The sequence below is a fragment of the Ursus maritimus genome, unplaced genomic scaffold (assembly GCF_017311325.1).
Source record: "Ursus maritimus isolate PB19 unplaced genomic scaffold, ASM1731132v1 scaffold_2, whole genome shotgun sequence".
NCBI lineage: Eukaryota > Metazoa > Chordata > Mammalia > Carnivora > Ursidae > Ursus > Ursus maritimus.
In genome coordinates this window covers 105140154-105160625 of record NW_024424452.1, presented here as the reverse complement: position 1 = coordinate 105160625, position 20472 = coordinate 105140154, and the positions used below count along the sequence as shown (strand labels likewise).

At 46.4% G+C, this 20472-nt stretch overlaps 1 protein-coding gene across 6 annotated transcripts in view; it reads right to left on the bottom strand.

Moving 5' to 3' along the window:
• Window positions 1-20472, bottom strand: part of SRGAP2 (SLIT-ROBO Rho GTPase activating protein 2) — a 232906-nt gene that overhangs the window by 47274 nt on the left and 165160 nt on the right. For 4 of the 6 annotated variants that reach the window (XM_008699550.2, XM_008699552.2, XM_040636529.1 and 1 more), the window contains exons 8-10: window positions 12861-13085; window positions 9063-9164; window positions 7839-8036 (exon numbers count right to left, since the gene is read on the bottom strand). In XM_008699550.2, coding sequence (XP_008697772.2) covers window positions 7839-8036; window positions 9063-9164; window positions 12861-13085 — 525 coding nt within the window. The remainder of the gene's footprint in view (window positions 1-7838; window positions 8037-9062; window positions 9165-12860; window positions 13086-20472) is intronic. The other 2 variants (XM_008699551.2, XM_008699553.2) reach the window with 1 other exon arrangement.

The window sequence follows — 20472 nt, the reverse complement described above, 5'->3', positions numbered from 1 at the left end:
CCCTACGAACTCTGACTATCACTGTCCTCATTTTACGGAGGAGGGCGCCAAGATTTGGAGAGATTAAACAGGTTGCTGCAGGTCAAACAGCGAGTGAGCGGTGGAGTCGGCATCCAGACACAGGGAGTTCGACAATTTAGTGTGTGCGCTCAACCATCAGGATGGCACGCTCCATCCATTAGGGTGCACAGCGGAAGGAGAAACAGAACAAAACTTCAGAGTATTAATTCTGAGTATCTGCGGAGCAATTCAAGAGTTTTCAGAGCCCCTTTGCACATATTCTCCCACGCGACTCGCACAGTAACTGTGCAGAGCACATTCGGGAAGACATCGCTGGTTGCTTGTTATAGACGAGGAGACGATCTTGGGAGACAGGGGCTGGAGTGCCAGGCCTTTGCAGCCTTAACACGGTGTCTTTCTATGCTACCCCGCAGCCCTTCACGGGGGACCATTCGCCTGGGTTGTCTCCCGCTGCCATGGCTCATCTGCGGGGTCGGGGGTCATCTGCCCACATCTAAACTCAGAGGCAAATTGGCAGTAGTTTCCCTGAGTATGACCTGTGACTCACTGGTGATACATGATATAGTGGAGGGGGGGAAGTGGATAAAACATTTAAAACTGTAATACTTCTGTCCTTCCTTCAATGTATTAAGCAAAAAGTATAATCATACATCAAGCCTCCAATTTTATGGCTATTATCACTTAGGATGAAGGCAGGAAAAAAAGGGTGAAAAAATGTGCGTTACTTTTAATCTGTACCTTTCTGTACAGTGTAAACTTTTAACCAAGAGTGTGTATTTCTTCTCTCTCTCTCTCATACAAAAACAAAGGAAAAAACCTGCTTTCTCTGGGATGTACATCCTGGCCTTCCCATGCTCACCCGGATGCCCCTGCGCGTACCTCTGCAAATTTCACACGGCCCGGGGAGAGGGCTTTGGAGTCATGTGTCTTTCTCCCCAGACTGCCTCTTCCCTAGGGTCAGAGTCATTATTCGTTGCATCCCTGATGCCTAGTACCGTGCCCAGCAGACAGTGGACAATAAATGCTTGAAGAATGAGTAAAGAAATGAACAGCCTCACTCTCCTCTGATAGAACCTTCTTCAGCAGTCACAACCCAAGCCCGCAAGTGTACCTCTACTCTCTAAATTAAAGTCTAAAGCAAACAAAAACAAACCCTATACCAAATCATTTCTGTTGCTTTAACTTCTGACCTGTTCCCTCTGCTCCTTTGTGACTCTGCCCGAGAACATCTGCATGAAAACAGGCTCCCTTGTCACCTTCCCCTTTCTATCTGCTCCAGCTGCCCGCTCACCTGCTGTCAGTCTTCCCTGGGTGATATCCTCATCCCCAACCAATGCCTAATTGTGGGGCTGGGAACAGCACTGCAGGGCCCAGAGGTGAAAAACCTGCAGGAAACATCTACAGCTAATATCTGAACCCTCAGAGGCCCCTCTTCGTAAGGTTATCCCAGGAGACTCTAAAGGTTTCCTAAAGAGGAAAAAAAAGACTCACCAAGAAACTGTAAACCTTAAGACAAGACCAGACTGCTTAGAAAACAGCCAAAATTCTCAAAGGATATGGATGCAAATTCCTTCCTCTCACTCATGTTTCTACTTGTGATTCCGGAAATCACTTTTTCTTTCATGTCACAGTTCGTGAGTTAACTCTGGCTGTCACTTGGTGAACCATTAAAATAAATAACAATCTGATAAAGATGAATGATGGATCGCCTTTTCAGGTTTCATGAAATCCTGAAGGATCAAAAACTACGTCGAGGTTGACCTGCATCCCTAATAGTGGAAACAATGGTTGGAAATTTTCCATCGAGGTAAGGTGGGGGGGAAGCCATCCCAGAGTTTACAGGCACGTTGTCACCTCCCTCTCCCACCCCGTTAGTCAGCCCTGGTCTGTATGAGACAGAAGCTGGGAGAAACAACTTGGCCTTTACTGGCAGAAGACTTCGGCTGCTGACTGGACACAGAGAAAGGAGCCAAGGCAGCTGAAGGCAAGAAAGGCATAAGTGGCTTTCTGATGACTTCTGGAGACCAGCAGGCCATGAGAAGAACTGTTTATGTGTTATCTCCAAATCCCTTCCTTGGTCAATAAGGGTCACTTTCCTCATTTAAAGCATGTTCTGTATGGTAATTCATTTCTTTCACTCCTTTCCCTGCACCTTGCTCCCCTCCCAAACATCCAAAAGTAAAGTCACTAAGCTTGAGTTGTCATCAGGGGAGAAGAGAAAGGACAGGGCTCTATTCTAGGTCACCAAAATAAAACCGAGCTCCCAATGATCAGTCTGACCAGAGCCGCCCCCACCTCCACATTTTACACTCAATATTATAAAAACCGAGAATTTCTTCAAAAAGTAGGAAGGGAGGCAAAGAGTCTATGGGGTGGTTTTGTTTTGTTTGCCACTGTAAGCCTTCAATTCAGTTTTTATGATCTCATTAATTTATTTCTTAATAATTCACTGGTTATTAACTGTTGGCGATGAATTTTATTTATTGAAAAGTATTATTGTAACAGTTTTTCTCTCAGGGCCTTTCCTCCCTGACAGACATTTCTGTTGCAGCAAAATGAGAGAATCTTAGTTGAGATATTGTAGTCCTACTGCTTACCTTGGGCAAGTCACTTACCCCCGCTCTGAAAAACAGGGATAATAATATCTTTTTTCCCAAGGTTGTCAGCAGTTGAAACAGGATAACAAGCATGAGCATGACTACAGCATGCAGTCTAGCCAACCAGCAGGCAGTCAAGAGTATTCCTTGTATGCGAATCACCCACTCAGATAACCTAAAAACAAAACTTCCCTAAACTTCTTTGCTTTGTACTAATATCTAAGATAGCTGAATCAAAACAGGTTTCTGGCCTTTAGAAAAAAAAAAAAAAAGTAAGAGGCAATAAGAATGCTTTTCCAATTTAATTTAAAATACCTCTTCCCTTTATTACCATGGCAGTATAAAACTCATGGACCTTGTTTATGCCTTGGATTTTTTAAAATATTATTTATTTATTTATTTATTTGAGAGAGAAAGAGAGAGTGAGCACGAGCAGGGAGGAGACAGAGAAGCAGACTCCTTGCTGAGCAAGGAGCCCGATGCAGGGCTCGATCCCAGGACCCCGGGATCATGACCTGAGCCGAACACAGACGCTTGACCGACTGAGCCACCCAGGTACCCCTACACCTTGAATTTAATCTGTGTGAACTGAAGGCTGTAAATGTCCACTGCTACAAATGGGTGCGGCAGGTGGGAGGAGGGAGCCGTGTCTAGCCAGCCCCATGCACACGAATGTCATTAGGGGGTGGTTGCTTCCCCACCATCCAGGCACTCTGACCTTTCTCTCCTCTTCATCAGTTTGTAAAGCAGGAACTGGCTGCCAGACAGAATATGTAACAGGGCAGACCTGTGAACGGCAGCGCCTCCCCCACTTTAGCTGAAAGGGTAGGGGTTCAGTAGGACCCACTTCACGCATGTTTCCTGAGTGCCTGTAGGAGAAGACCAAGATAAAAAAAGATCTTGGGGCGCCTGGGTGGCACAGTCATTAAGCGTCTGCCTTCGGCTCAGGGCGTGATCCCAGCGTTCTGGGATCGAGCCCCACATCAGGCTCCTCCGCTAAGAGCCTGCTTCTTCCTCTCCCACTCCCCCTGCTTGTGTTCCCTCTCTCTCTGGCTGTCTCTCTCTCTGTGAAATAAATAAATAAAATCTTAAAAAAAAAAAAAAAGATAAAAAAAGATCTTGGACCATCCCAAATCTAGGGGTCTATGGCACTGCCCCAATGACCAAGGTGCCTTCTTCTCTCCTATGTTTTTACCAATTCTGTGCCCAAGGATTCAGGCAGTTTATCTTTGTTTATTCTATCAGCCATGAGCTTTAACTCCTTCACTTCATCCCCTCATAAGAACCCCATACTCCAACCCCCATACAGGGAAATACTTAGTAGAAATGCCAGCCTTATAAGGCTTTGACAGTCTTTGGCTAAACAGGGAGCATTACTTCCCACGAGCTGGGATTGGTTAAATAAATGATGGTACACCCATTCATACAATGGAATTCTGTGTAGCGATTCAAAAATGAGGCAGATCTCTTTGGGGGAATATGAAAAAAATTAAGTGAAAAAAGCAAAGTGAAGAACAGTATGAGGGGTCTACTTCGATCTATACTTCTCTTTATTTGATTTCATTTTATTTCTAATGGAATTCTATCACATTAAAGGATAAGTCAGTGGTTGTCTACGCATAGAATGTCTCTGGAAGAACACAGAAGAAACTGGTTTCCATCCCTGGCAGAGGGGAGAGGAAGTGAGGGTCAGAGAAGGGGGGAGGCGTGACTTGTTCTGTATGCTCTTTTGAAATTTTTGCATCTTTTCAAAAAACAACAACAACAACAAATTATGTATTTTTTTAAATAATCACAGTAAAAAAAAAGCAATGGGATAAAAAGTAGACACTGCTGGATTCTGTGTTGTGAAAGATGAGTGATGCAAATCCCAGGAGATCAGGAAATATTTAGGGCAAAAGAGAGGAGAAAGCCACCGAGCTGTTTCTGAGCCTTTCCTTCCCCTCAGCTTCTTCAGCAGGGAGTAGAGAAAGAAGCCAATGGCCTGAGACCAGGTGACCAGAGTTTTAGTTTTATTTATTTACCTCTTTAGAGAACATGTGTGAGCCGGAGTGGGGTAAGGCAGCCAGTGGCGCAGACGGAGAGACAGAATCATAAGGAGGCTCCACAGCCAGCACGGAGCTTGTCAAGGGGCTCGATCTCATGACCGAGATGATGACCCGAGCCGAAATCAGGAGTCGGATGCTTAAACTGATTGAGCCACCCAGGCGCCTCCCAGAGTTCTAGTTTCAGCTCTTGCTGAGTCCCTTGGAACAGCTACCCAACTTCTCTGGATTTGGGGGTTTTGGGGTTTTTTTTCATCTTTCAAATAAGAAGGTTGGTTAGATGATTTCTAAAAATCACTGTAAGCTTTTAAATTCCGTGCTTATTTTCTTGGGACTCCTGCAAATGACTGACCTTTATAGGACATGCTTCAAATTTCCAATCTATGTCATCTGGGCAGATCAATCTGATGACAGCTGAGAATGGCTAGACAGCTTTCTAGCAGTCCTCTGGGTTGCTAGGCACACTACCTACAAGTCAAAGCCACGGTAAGGGACCTCTTCCCAACTTTCCAAGAGAAGGGAGCTTCTAGGATACGCTACTCTGATGTTTTTGAAGGACACAGAAAAAACCAGGGGCAACATCTGTGGAGGCAACAGACTAGGAAAAGCACATCTGCAGTTCTGCGGGCTTCGAATGGTTTGGTAAGCACAGGCAGTCGGGCTAATATGCACACCCCCCTTTTTAAAAATGTCCATTTCATCAACCCCCCGAAAAGCCCTTTTATCATAAAATGAATTATTTGATGCATTCCCAGCACCAGTCATGAAAATGATGAACTTTCTTACACATCCATTACTACAGAAGCCCAGACAAAAAACATTCCTGTTAGCCATAGAAATTTGCACACAATTTTGCTAAGTAGCGCTCTGGCCACAAAAGCCAGGAAGTGGGCTAGAGGTGAAGGGTGGGCAGGATTTGAGAGGTCACTGGTTTGAATATGGTCATCCCTGCTCTTACTAAAGGTCAACTTTGAATACACATGTCATTGCTTCATTGAAAGCCAAAAAGTAATTCTGACAGTCTTAAATACAGATTTTTATGCCAAAATTTCTTATTTAATAAAAAAATGGAAATCTTCTGCAATGTAATGAGATTGGGACATTAAGCAGTGTTATATCTAAGCAGTGCAGACAGACCAGCCAAACAATCCTATTATTAAAAGCCTCGAGAGTGTTCAACAACCTCCCGAGATAAGGAAGCTTGGGATGGCGAGACAGCCCTCATGATAGACAAGAAGTTCTCGTTCTGTCTAGCCTGGGCTTCGCATGCCTTTATGCTTTGCACAGACGGCTCTCTCCTCAAGGAATGCCATTCTCTGCTTGATTCGCTGCCTGGTTCACTCATTCCTCAAGGTCAAGCACAAAAGTTACTTTGTATGTGATATTTCGCCAACTCCACCCATCCTGGCTATCATTTATGCATGTACGCATCTGTGCACTGAAAATTTTGTATACTTATTTTTTTTATTGCAAAAATCAACCTATTGTAACTGTTTAGAAACATCTGAAGTGAAAATGGAAGTTCTCCCTTCGGATGCCTAATCCCATCACTCCCGTCTTCACTCTGCACCTGTGGTATCCCAGTGTTAGCACGGTGTCTGGCACATAGAAGATCCTTGATAAGTTATCGGTGAGTAATTCAGTACTGATTAATGACTAAGTTAATAATGACAATGGTGATAATAATTTTTCAGCCCTTACTGAGCACTAACTACAAACCAGGCAGTGTGCTAAATATTTTACAAAAAAGGATGAATGAGCCAAAATACCATTCCATTATTTCTCTGTGTAGATTTTAGTATTTCACTCGTAAATATATTTAAACAATGTTATGATGAAATGAATTGGAAAAATATTAATCACTTGTTAAATGAAAGCAGATTAAAAAACAATACACACAGCCAATATCCCACTTTTTGTAATACATTTTAAGTACATATTCACATAGATGTTTGTGTGTGCAGAGAAAAAAACACAGGAAGGGAATACAGCCTAACACTCTTATCTCAAGGTAGTGCGACTATAGATGATTCTTATTTTCTTCCTTTTTGTTTCTAAATTTATATCATACACATGTTTTGCTTCGTTTAACAAGAAAAAGGTTATTTTAAAAGAATAATGCTGTTAAATCACTCTTTTTCAACAGTCTCCTCCAGGGTTAAAAAAAAAATCTGAAGAATTCTTAGTTTAAGTAAAAAAACAGATTTCTATTTTTAGAAAAGATAGCAAATCACTAGTGTTGTTAATGGAGAAAGGGCAGTGTTCAAAGAAGAATTAAACAAATCGTTCCAGTTGGAGGAAAAATTCAATTTACTGCATACAGACTGTGTTTCTTGACAGAAAAACAAGTTAATCCCTCTCATTCAGAATCAGTATGCATTTTCACTAGCTATATTTCATCTCACATCTGCAAATTTAATTTCTCCTTTCTTGGTTGTCAGAAGATGAGAAAATAAATTTTAGTCCAGGCAATGAATCCTACTTGGCAAGCTCAAAATAACTTAATTATTAAAAAGCAGCACCAAAGACCAGCCAGCAACCTTCTGAAGGACTGTTAACACAACTTGAAAAACATCGGGTCCATTTGTCTAACGGAAGAGTGGGAGATACACGGATAAGAAAATACAGTGTTTTGGAATTCTCTGCAAACCAACGATACCCCACATCACCTGTCCTTTTGAATTTTAGTCATAATTATGAAAGAAAATTTCCCATCAGCAAAAATCATAAAATAATGTCATCGCATCACCTAGAAGAGAATATCAACTTTAGAAATAAGATATGTGTTAGCCAGAATATTTGGATGTAGTTCCCAAGAACTAAGAAATAAAGATCTCCTTTCGTGACCCCCTATGGCTGAGAAGGAAACTTTCCAACTGAAGCCTACTAGCTGGTTAAAAAAATTCTTAAAAAGTCTTCTGGGGGAAGGAAAAAAAAGAAAGAGAAATCTTCCTGGCAGTGTACTTGGGAGCACCTTCCTCTTGGGGGTCCTTGTTAGACACATACAACTTAGAGATAACTGTGTCTTAATTTAAGCTGAGGAACGGTCTCCGAATATGCCCAGACCCAAATCAAGATATTCAAAGACTGCCCTTCTAACACTTGACAAGGACTCCGGGTTCTCAGTCTCCCTGTGGGCTGCGGGTGCTCCCCCAGAGCCATCAAGCCCCCTCACCGTGAAGTAGAACTGCTCGGTTTCTTGCTGGTTGGCCCTCCTCTTAGCGATGCTGGGCTTGCTCATGAAAGTTTCTGAGACCGTGGACTTGACGGACTCCATAGAGTTGCTGTACTGGAAGCAGTCGGACACATCAAAATCCTCCACAGTCACGATGTCCTGGATGGTCTGCAGAGTGGCTTCCATCGTCTTCTTGACCTGCCATGACAACGGCCAACATAACACGTGAGGGGCAGGCTGCAGAGGGGCAGGGAATGGAGAAGCTGGGAGGAGTGGGAGAGGAGTGGCTGGAGGGGAACGGGGGCTGCTATCAGAAGGCGCAGCTTGGCTTCCCATCGGATGGTGCTGAGGGAGTGACTGCCATCACACGGACTCTGTTTTACAGTGCTCTTCTCTCCAGATAGGACCTAAAAACCACCCCACTCTTCACGCTATGTATTTGACCCAGGTCTTTTACTTAATGTTGACTTTTTAAGTTTAATATAAGCTCTGGGCTATCATGGAAGTGCTAATGGAGAGAATAAAACAAATCCAAACCAACCTCGTGACGTAAAGAGCTAGTTAAAATGTGAGATGGGCCTGGTCCTGCCATGCCCCGTGCTCTGTTTCATGACCTTCAACAAATCAGTGGACTTGTTTTCCCATCTGCAAATGAAGAGACCCACCCCTAGTCTTTCCTGATCTTCCTGGAAAAAGTAAGACCGACTGAGATGCCAGGTAAGAAGTCACAGGAGCACAAAAGAAAGAAGCTGGATAGTTCATCACGCTGCCCTTTTGAGCTAGTAGCTGAACGCAAGGATGCTGGGCCCAGAAGAAAGTCTCCCTATTCTAAGAGGATGGAGATGTTTTAAGTGTCAAAGTCAAAGGCCTCTGTTTGTTTGAAAATGCTGGAAAAAGTCAGGCACGAGGGGGTGGTTTCAGAGACACAATATTGTTCACACAGCTGCCAAGTGCCATTTTGATTAAATGTGTAGAGCGGGGAAAAAAAAGCATTTTGCAAAAGCTCAAAATAGAGCTCAACCTTTGGCAATGCAAGAGCAACTTCCTGGAGTTCAAGGGCAGGATGTAGCAGAGGGGGAAAATCCAAGGCTACATTTGGCTAGGAAACGTTTGCGGCAGCCCGGACATTCTTTGCATGCTCCTTCCACCTGCTCCCAGATGGGCAGCAAGAAAGGTTCAACAGGGAAACTCGGGGGGTGGCTCCAAGTCTCCTTGGAAACTCACCTCTTCGTTCTCAATCTTCAGAGTGGATAGGCGAGACTGCAGTTGCTGGCATCGCTGTACCAGCTCACTCTGGACAGGCTGCTGGGCACAGAGCTGGGAAGCCTGCCAACAGAAAGCAACACCAGATCAGGAAGAGGACAACAGTTCTTCTGGCGGTTCCAGAGTCCCATTACTACTAATAAAAGTACTCATGTTCAAGCTGTAAGCCTCAGTTTCTATGTGAAAACAAAAATCCAAAAGCAAAGTATGTGAACCTCTTCCAGGACCAAACAGCACAAGGGGGAATGAGAGGTGGGACCTGTTGGGAAAGACCAGGTCCCTCCACGTGGGGGCCATCTCCAGCTCGTGCCTGGCAAGCTCTGCAGCTCCGTGGAAGTCAGCCGTAGGCCAGAGAAGGGTGCCCTGGGCAGCCCCAGTTCCACATACACAATGCTTTGGCAGTGAGGATTTCCTGCTAGAAGTCCGAGTGGCCACCTCTCCGGCCCCTCCTTCATTCCCCTTCGTGCACCAGAGTGAAAGCAGGAGAGAAGTGGGTCAGGAGGCTAGCTTGTCGCTGCTGGCAGCCAGCATGTGTTTATAAATCTGGGCCATGCATGAGAGCTCTGACTCAACGAGAGAAAGTGTAAAGCCAGGAACAAGTCCACAGGCTGTGCTAGAGGGCCCCAGAGGGCACAGAATCTGGTGGAACTTGGCACTTTCAAAGAGCCATCCTTTTGCTCCAGGTTTGCACCAGATCTGTGTGGGAAAGAAGTCTGCTCTTCCCCTAAGGACCACTGTCAGTAAGCTTTTCCCTCTGTGAAAAAATGGCTGGGCTACAGTCTCCCGATGGGGGCATGGCTACTGCATGGGCACGAGGTCACACACAGTCCCCCAGGATGACAGATGAGGAACAGAAGGCTGGCAGATTAGGAGGCAGGACCCACGTGGAGGCAGCTCTTGTCACCTTGCCACCATGTGTCCCCTAGCCTCTTGTCTGCAGAGAGACATCTGGATAGAACTGGCCTCCTTCTTCCTCAGCAATGAGTGGGCACATTCACATGCCCACAGACCATTCTCTTGCTTGGAAGACAAAACCTCTCTTCAAATGGAGGGGGCTGGGACTTGACCTTTTCCTCCATTGGCTTTTAAGCTCCCAACTGACTTGACCTCCTCCCCCAGCTGAGGGGCTGGCCTGAGCCAGCTCTCAGATCTGAAGAGAGCTGACTTCACTCTGGCTCTTGGATAAGCAGACACAATGGAGAAAGCTCAGTGGCCAGGATGGGTTAGAGCCAAGAGTGAAACTCTCTGGCTGCCTGATGTCACTAGTCAGGCATCCAGAGCCCCACAAGCCTCTGGGGGCACCAAGGGTACAGCCAAGCACCTCCTCCTAGTACATCTGAGAGTGCTTGGCATCAACTCATGTGCTGAGCGCCCCAGAACACCAGTCAGTGTGGGGCCTTGGCCAATTTCAGGGCTTCCGGTCAAAATGCCACCCGAACCTTGGCCTTAGTTCAAGGACTTCCAGGCAGCTCCCTCTTGTTGCCTCCACAGTCTACAGACAGCCCACACTGGTGTGGATAGACTGGCTGCGGGGACCAAGAAAAACTCGCCTTCTCATCTCTGTTTATTTTCTACTCCTAGGAAGGCTAGGCTGGACTGTAGAAGCTTTGCAAGATCTAGGGCTGACCCTGGCCCCTGCCTAGTTCAGCCACTGATCAGCTGTACCACACAAAGGGAGGGCCTAGGCAGAAGAGTGAACTATTGATTTTAAAGTGACCCAGACCTAACAGGGAGGACTCACGGAGGGAAAATGACCTCCGTGCCTGTGCCTTTAAGAAGCAGCAGGGCTGCTGATGCATGCTTTGGCAGAGATCCTCTACCGGGGTGCAAGGTAATGTATTCCAGCTGTGCTCTGCAGTATGAAACTAAGACACTGACAGGGCTACGAGGGGCCCGAGCACCCAGCATTTGGATTCTCCCTTTATGTAGACAAGCTGTTTGGCTCCGAAGGCACAACTCAGTCAACACCAGAAAATGTATCACTCCACTCAGCTGGTCCCCAAGTTCCACTGATTCTCGGGAAGGAATGTCAGTGGCAGCTGGAGACGGAGACTGGAAGACAAGTTGGACCAGAAGCCAGGGCAGGTGAGGAACGGGGCTTCCTGGGGCTCGGTGATACCCCTCCCCCCTACTCTGACTGCACACACTGCCATTTCACTTCCCCATCTGTTCAGACGCTGACATTTCCTAAGTCACAGAAATGGAAACAGACTGTACATGGTTTGGTTTTCCCTGAGGAGAGGAAAGAAATCATCTCCACATTTTTGTCTTTAGGATAGAAACGTCCCATTCTCCACTGCGGACTATCGATGACAGCGAATCCCCCAGTTACACGGCAACAGCTGGCATTCTGGAGCAGGGTTTTCTGAAAAGCATCTGGATACTAATCCTATTGGAAACACCATTCCCTTGTTGAGAGGACACGGTTGTTCTTCAGTCACCTAGCATCCCTTCCTCCTTCTCCTGGCAACTTTGGTCTACTATCCTGTGGGGGAACCTCCCCCCACCCCAACTCAGGTCATGTATTTTGGATGAGGCTCTCCCCAACTCCGGGGTGGACCATGTGACTTGGGCATAAGCCAATCAGCTAACTGCAGTCACCTAGCCACAATTATTGGCTCAGAGATAAACACATCAGCCAACCAGAATGAAGAAGATGCAATGAGAAGTTTGTGGGGGCTTCTAGGAGAGAAGCTGATACTCCTTCTACTGGATTTGGACCTACAAGAAGTTTAGGCTGGAAATATAGTCACTTTGCCCTCATGGGATGAGAGCCTGCTTGAGAAAAGAGCCAAGATACAAGATGTGAAGCAGAGAGAGAGAAACAAAACAACAACAACAACAAAAATCTGAGTCTTGATAAATTCCCACTCCTAAATCCAACACGCCTGAAGCCCCATCTATTTCTATTATGTAAGCCTATACAGCCTTCTTCCGATTTAGCCCTGAGGTTAAAGGGTAGCTCCTACCGACAGGGATAAGGTTCCAAGTGAAACCAAAAGATTCAGAGTAATGAAAACCAAAGAGCTTTTCATTCCTCTCACTTTGTTTAGGCCCTTCTTGTTTTAGTCTTAGAGGTAAAAAGTTCAAAACAGGGTCCCCATGTTCCTGTTCCCCAGCCTGGGCAGATAGCATCAGGCCTCTGGGAGGACACCTTAACTCCTATCTTGTCTGTCTTATCCATTCTTTTTTGTTCAATACCCAGGCAAAGCTACCTCTTTTATTGCAATCTTCTAATCTCAAGAGAATAAGATCCTTTAGATCTCTGCCAAGTGACAAAAGATCACATCATTATTGCCCATCTTAGCCCTCCCTCCCCATCAAAAGCCTTGGGTATCTGGCCGCATCTCAGCTCTTCTTCCAGACTCACTATTTGGAGGCCTCCTCCAAATCTTTCCCTCTTACCATACTGAACTGTTAGTTTTTATACACCTGCTGTCTTTCACCTCTTCTGATCCTGCTGGACCCTCTGGGTGCCCCTCCCTATGCATATTTCCAACCCTCTCTCAACTCACCAGACTGGAAGCTCCCCGAGGGCCCTAATCCCCAATATCTATGGTCAAGCCCAGCAGGTGCTCAGTCACTATCTGCTGCTCAGTCGCTATTTGCTTGCCCAGTGAGTGGATGCTCCTCACCCGCCTTACAGGAAGCCAGCCCCAGGCCTTGCTCTCCCCAGAATAATGTGGCCTTAGTGCGGTGAATCCAGACACAAGTGAGCTCAAGCTCCTTAGGGAGTATGGTGACGGGAAGGGGCCTCACCATGTCCCCCATGTGCGGCTGGAACTCAAACTTCATAGGTGGGCAGAAGACATTGTTGTACATCTCCATGAGGCGCTGCTTGTCACTGGTGGCATCCAGGTTCTCTACAGCATTCTCGATGGCATCCAGACCCTCGTGCTTTGACTGCTCCAGATTCAACTCAGCGGAGAGGAAGGTGCGTAGCGCCCGGTTCAGGCTAGCGTGGTAGCCTAAGTCACAACACTGCTGTGGGACGGAGAAGGCACATGAGCAAACCATAGAGAGTCCCAAGGCTGGGCAGAAAGGGAGGTGGCCCCCAGGGCAGCTCTGACCATATCAACAGGACTGGCTATGCAGCTGGAAGAAGGCTGAGGTTCTGACTTCCAAGATCCAGGTGAGATTTCTGGTTTCCACTCCCAATTCAATGGAAGACACACCTCAGAGGACTACAGGCTGACTGGAAGGAAGAGGACTCAACAGGACAGAAGGAAATTACATTGTCACATGCTGCACAGGGCTATTCAGTAAACAAGAGAAGAGCTGAGGGTTGAAGGGAATCCTCTTCCACTTTCGGGTTTCTCTGGGGATACCATTATAACAAAATTCAACAATGAAAATAGAGCCTGCCACTCCCTGAGGGTCACTGTGGTCAAGTCACTACACACGAACCAAGCCAGGCCATTTTAGCATTTAAGGTTCACAACTCATAAGTGTTGCAAGAGCAGCTCGCTAACACCAACACTGAACTCCAGTGGGAGAAGAAGAGAATGGGGAGCAGACCCTGTTGTGGTCGTCACCCCCACCAGTTCCCGATGTTCTAGAACAGGCCTTAGCAGCAGACTCGGATTTCTGCACTAAAACTCCCGCCCAGCAGAAATAGCATTTAAAAGACCAAAAATTTCTAAGTGTCAGTCTTACTGGGAAAATTCAGATCATGTAAAGGATTCTGATTTTCTAAAGCAAAATTGAAAAAAAAAAAAGGTATGAGAGAGGTAATAGTATAAAAAGAAGCACTGGACAGGAAGTCAAACAGCCTTCGAACAGCCAGTCCCCACCCCTGAACCTGCATCCTCGGCTGTAAAATGAACAGATTTGGCCACGTCGGCGGTTTTCAAGCTGCAGATCAGAACTGTAAGGCTCTTCGCCACCGCTCAGGCTGCCCTTGCGAAGGGGGTAAAAGGGCCGCAACCAGTGGGACTTGGAGCCTCCTACTCTGGTTTAACCAAACCAGCTCTGCTCTTTTATCTACTTAATAGATTGGGATCCTTTTTTTTTAGACTTTATTTATTTATTTTTGAGAGAGAGAGAGAGAGAGAGAGAGTGCGTGCGCGCATGAGCGAAGGGGTAGGGGCAGAGGGAGAAGCCAACTCCCCGCTGAGCAGGGAGCCTGACTCGGGACTCATCTCAGGACCCCGGATCATGACCTGAGCCAAAGGCAGACACTTACCAGACTGAGCCACCCAGGCCCCCAAGAGATTGGGATTCTTTGTAAGGTTTGATATCAAGAAAGAATTCTGCTCGAGAGAAAGTCTAAAAATACTTGGGACTAATTATAATCTCTAAGGCCCTCTTCAAGCAATGGCATTCTGTAACTCTATGACAATATTCCCCATCCCTCCCAAAGGACCCCGAGATCCAAATTCCTTGGCCACCCATTATCCCCTCTATTGCTTAAGCAGCTTGGAGATCCAGAACCCAAGAAGAAACGTCAGAGAAGAATCCATGGCTAAAGTCAGACCATCTGCCTGACTGCTGTTTCATTCCACAGGCAGGCATCAAGTTAACGCCCCCCAGCCTTTCCCTGCATCGTGTTCACATTCGGAGCAGCCACGATCGGGGGAGAAAGGACACGTGCTGTGCCTCCTCCTCCCAGCCTCTGACAAGAAGCTCAGCGATAGAGCGCCTGTCGGGCTGGGCTCTGGGGCGGTGCCAACAGGCGCTGGCAGGTGCCTGGAGGCAGTAGGAGAACAGCGGTTACAGCTTAACTAGAGGCGGAGGATGGAAAGACATTACATTCAGTTGGGAGGGAAGAGCAAATGGAAGTAAGACAAAAGCAGCTGATTGGAAGACTTCACGTGCAGGGGCCCTTCCTCCTCTGAAAGATGCTGCTGGTCTAGCCAGGCTGCCGTTGAACTTGGAAACCTTCCTGACTAGCTCTATGCAGACGCCGATGACGAGCTGGATGGTTGCGCGTCTGTGAGCAGAAGTAACATGGCCCACAGGGCTGAGCAAGTGGGGAGCTTTTTAGTGCAGAAGAGAATTAGGGGGAGGCGGGGCGCCCTTCATCACCTTTGTATTTTTGGTGACTCCATTCTCTCTACCTCTACCCTGATTCATACCCTAATCCTACACCAGTGCTGTCTGCATCACAGTCTTCAAGGCTGGCTTTTGTTATGCCACTCCCCTGCTGAAGAACCTGCAGAAGCTTTTAGTCTTTTCTATCGTGAAGTCCACCTTCCTCAGTTTGGGGATTTAAAAATACCGCTATTTTAGTTAGGATGCTTACGCATGCTAAGTGCTTTATGTACAGTCTACATCTGACTCCTCATAATCATCCCAGTGAGGCTGGTATCATCTTAATCTCCCGGACTAGAACGGTGAGGCTCCGTGAAGTTAAGCAAGGTCACCAGTCGGAACCAATTCTAATCTGTCTTGCAGTCTGACCATCAACATCATCTCCCTCTACTCCCTTCTTCAGACTCTTCTGCCCTAACCAAGGACACGCTCCTGCTTGGGGCAGAGTATGGGAGAACAGCAGGCCTCAGATCAGCCGTGCGACTGTGAGCAAGCAATTTAACCTCTCTCAGCCTCCAGTGGGGACAACACCGGCCTCATCGGCTATCATGAGGCTGATAACAGGCAATGTATTTACACACATCTGGCACCATGCAGACACTTCCACATCAATCACCACGATCCACTGACCTCTGCCCTTTTCCCAGCATATTTTCCACTCCTCTCACTTGTTGGAAATGGACCCCATCTTCAAAATCCAAATCAAATTCCCCACCTCTGGGAAGCCAGCCAGCCCTGCAACCTTGGCATCTATTGACCTTGGCCTCTACTCAGGACCACACCACACCAGCCCTCACGTGACACAGAACATACTCCCTCACTCTGAGACTTGTGATTTCCTATCACCCCCAACCAGAAGACAAGCCTCAAAGAGCGCCTGGCCAGTGTCATTCCTTCTTTGTATCCCTCACCAAGAAGCCCTGCTCACAGTAGGCATTTAATACACATCAGTGGATGGACCAATTCTGCCCAGAATACAGATTCTAGCCTCTCAGGAAATAATCCATTCAGGCTGAATATCGATCTAAGTCAAATGGGTAGACATGGCCACTGAAGCCCCTTGTTTTGCTCACTCTGTATGGCCTATGGAAGGCAGGGAGCTTTCTCTGGCTGCCTGCTGCCTCATTTATATAACCGTTCTGTAGCTTCTCTGTGCCAGGGAGTGGGGGTCTGACTCACAATGTGCCCTCTGGCTCCTCGGTGCCTCCAGCCAACCCGGGAGACTCGCAATAGGTTTTACAGAGCCTTGGCTATCCACAAATCTCCACTCGTACAACAGCCAGAAACCGAGGCCTTAGCAAAGAAGCAATTTCTGGCAAGGTTAGGTAAACGAGATTTGAATATTTCATCTCTGTTCCCAGGAGAATCCCAGTGAGTAAAGGCAGCACATTATTTTCCTCACAACGGGGACAAAGTATGCTTTCGGTGGCTTCTGATGAGTTCTGTGGCCATGCCGAGCTCCCCTGGCCATTTCTGGGTTATATAAATGTTTGATGAAAAGTCTCTCAGGGGAAATCAAATTTTTATAAGAATTTAATGATAGCCCATCCAGATGTGTGAGGACTTGAGTTGACAGCTCGTTAACCCTTTACTAGTTCATGTCCTCACCCAGAGACTCTAGAGAAGGCCTAGAAAAGAAACATGGGTGTTTCATTACATGCACGTCTAGTTCACACAGAAGAGAAAAATAAATGCCCTTTATAAAATTTCCTATGAAGAAAGCTGCGTTCCTTCATGTCCAACTTGGGTGCTCATGGTGTCACAGACTCTCTACCCACGTGCGTAGCCCTCACAAGCCCCAGCTATGCATGAGGACAATGCCCTGTTCTTCATTCATCCATCTGCTCCTGGGTTGGGAAAGCCACAGGAGTACGGGGGAGGAAAGCCACATTCCAACGAGCCTACAGTTCTTAGACTCCCTCAAGTCAGCTCAGAGTGTCTTTTTGGCCTGAAGTCAAGGTTTCCCTGGTGCATGTCAGATGCCTCGTGGGGGTTTCTACAGTCCAAGTTTAAATCTTCTTATATTATAAAACAAAGTCAAAGGCTAGTTCTGGTGTCAATGTACTGGCATTGACAAAAATAACTTCTCTTCACTTATCCTCAATGCCTTCAGCACACATGACACTTCCACACCACAAGGAAGGAGGCAGCATGGTGCCTGTAACACAGAGGGCAACAGACTGGCACAAGACTTGTCCCTTGTCTTAAAGCAAGCTCTGGATCCTGTCAAGATCTGAACGCCAAGGTACCCAGGCTCCCTACTCACTCCTGCCCTAACTGCTGGTGTGTTGCCAAGGTGTCCTTTGGGCCATTTTTATTGCCTTGATCATCCAGGAAACTACTGACACGTGCACTAGCAGGGGTGACACTCAGGAACATCACGCTGGGCAAAAAAGGCCAGGTACGGAAAGTACGTACTGTAAAAGCCGATCTTCGTGCAATTCTACAACAGGCAAAACTAATTTATGGTGAAAGAAATCAGAACAGTGGTTGCCTTGGGGTGAGGGACTGACTGGGCAGAGAAGAGAGGAACGTTTGAGGCAATGGAAATATTTTCTATCTTGATAGAGATGTACGTTACAAGGGTGTTTGAATTTATCATAACTCTTGAAACTGTAACACTGAAGTTCAGGCAGTGTATATAAATTATATCTCCAGCCAGTATTAAAAGGCACAAAAAGGAAAAAAAAAATCTTGCCTTAGGAAATCACCTTCTTCCTCCTCCTTCTATTCCTTTCTTCCTTCAATAAATATGCTATGTGCTCAGCTATTATTAAGCACGATGTATATTTTTTTTTTAAAAAAGAATACCTTAATATATAAAGTTTTTTTTACATATTTAAGTAATCTCTACACCTGACATGGGGCTCGAATTCACAACCCTGAGATCAAGAGTCGCATGCTCTTCCAACTGAGCCAGCCAGGTGCCCCAGATTATATATTAAGGTAAAGAAAAGACTTGGTTCCTGCCTTCATGAAGCTTACAGAGACTAAGAGACATTCCTCTGTATTTAGTGCAGTGACTCAAATTTTTTTTGACTTCCAACTCACAGTAAGAAATTCATCTTGTCTCACACACACACACACACACACACACACGCACACCCAACAGTTTCACAAAATAAAACGTAACCTTATGAAGTATGATGTACCTAGATATTTTATTTTCCTTCCTATTCTATTCTAGTCTCTTCTGTTATATTCTAGTTCATTCATTTTAAAAAAATAAGTGAAATCCAAAAAAAAAAAAATAAATGAAATCCATAAAAGTGATTTCATGACTCCCCCTAATGGATCATGACCTCTAGTTTGAAGAACACTTTTCTAGGGCCCCCTGGGCTTCCCTCAGCATTGCAGTTAGCCAGTTACATAGAAATTATCTCTTTGTAGGTCTCTGCATATCTCTAGGGCAAAAATTATTTTATACATTTTGTACCCTTGATGCTAAGCACATAGCCTCATTCCAAATAAATATTTACTTAGCTGCATAATGTTATCAGTTTTAAAAAGAAGAAGAGTAATGAATCTGTCCTCACCTTAGGAAAAACCAAAATAAAACAAACAACAAACAAAACAAGAGCAACTTTATATCTGAGTGGCCTGGAACGCTACCAACCCAGGCTCACTCACATCACAGTAACGTACACCCACACCCTGGCTGAGCGCTAACAAAGCTGGTAGGCTACTTTCTCATGAGGCCTCATACCGCATCCCGTGAAGATGGGCTCTAACACACCTTTCCTCCTCCTCTTCTTTTTAAGTGAGAATAAGGTGCAAAATAGCTTGCTTCTTGGACTGATTTTAAAACATCTATGCATATCTGACGGAGGGTCTATGGCTTGCAAAGTTATGACTGACACAGCCTTAGCCCCTTTCTCCCCCCTGAGGTGGGCATTGTGGTGAAAAGGGTGGGAGAGTTGTTCTGGGGGCAAAAGCAAGAGGAAAGGACAAATCGGAGGAAGAGGTATGATGGACTGCATGGTCTGATTTTTTTAACCAACAGCAGAGAGCCATTCCCCTCACGAGGAGAAAGGATCCTGTTTAGGGCACTGACCTCCCTTGAAGGACAGTGCTGAGATTGGCATCAACAAGCAAAAAGAAGAGAGCAGTGCCTGGAACAGACCTCAGGGCTCCACTTACCGGTAGGACCATGACACCCAGGGCATGAAGAGGCTGACATCTACCGAATCAGAAATCCCTGGCAGAAGGAACTAGTATAGAGAAGTTCCCCAAGCACGTGAAGCCAGATTTCAGTACCAAGATCAAGTCCAATTCCTCTGTTTGCCGGAGAGAGGTGGGAGAGAACTGTGGTGCTCTGCACGGCAGAGTTCCAAAACGGGTCAGTGCCAAGCCCCAGATGACCTGAATCTTCGACCAGACCCCAAATGCTGTTGTGAAGTGTGGCAGGTTCATTCACTGAGAAACCAAGTCAGGCAAGTGTGCCAGGTCTGGCCAGAAGCCTGTAAAGCCCAGTGGCTACCCGCCAACAGCCAGAGGCAAAAATCAGGCCTCAGAAAGGAGACTGGCCCAGGTACGCCTGAGGCCCTGGAGGCCGGGCTGCTGACGCGAAGTCAGCTGGCTCCAGGGCCACCACCCTGAAGACTGGAGGGAAGGGTGTACTCCTGCTGCTGCAGGCAGGGCTGGCTCGGGAACTGGGCCAGGAGCGAGTCTGCAGGTGAGAGAGACTGCAACACTCAACTATAAAGCTGGAAGAAAAGCAGCAGAAGAAACAAGGCCAAGGCTGACCTGTATGGCCAAAGACAAAGAACGTATCCCTTGTACCTAACGTATGCAAAACACATGTGCCTACTCCTCTGCTCCTCTCATCACCTTTGTGTCACGGATCCGAAGGCATGGGCCATAGGTCAAGGGCATCTAGCTACCTAACTGACCAGGACCCTCAACTGCAGTGTAGCTGAGGGCAAGTAACCTTCTTGAGCCCTAGATTCCTAATCTTCAAACTGGAGATAGTAACAGTGATCCAGAGGGTGATAGGATAGTCAAATGAAGTAATGCCGAGAGACGTTAAGTGTTATCTAAATGCAAGGTATGGCATTCTAACTCTTCAGCTCTTGCCGCTCACTCCTACATGCACGCACCTGATTCAAGGGAACATTTGCTGGGAGACAGAAGTGCATTGCTGTTATGAGCACGGGTTTAGTAATCAGACCTAGGGTTGAATCTTGCCTCTGTCACTTAATAGCTGACTCCGGGTTAGTCATCTAAACTCTGAATTTTAAACTATAAAAATGGAGATAAGAGTGCCTTCCTCCCAGGATTGTAGTAAGACCTGAATAAGATAAAGTATAAAGGGCTTCACCTCATATCTGGTACATGG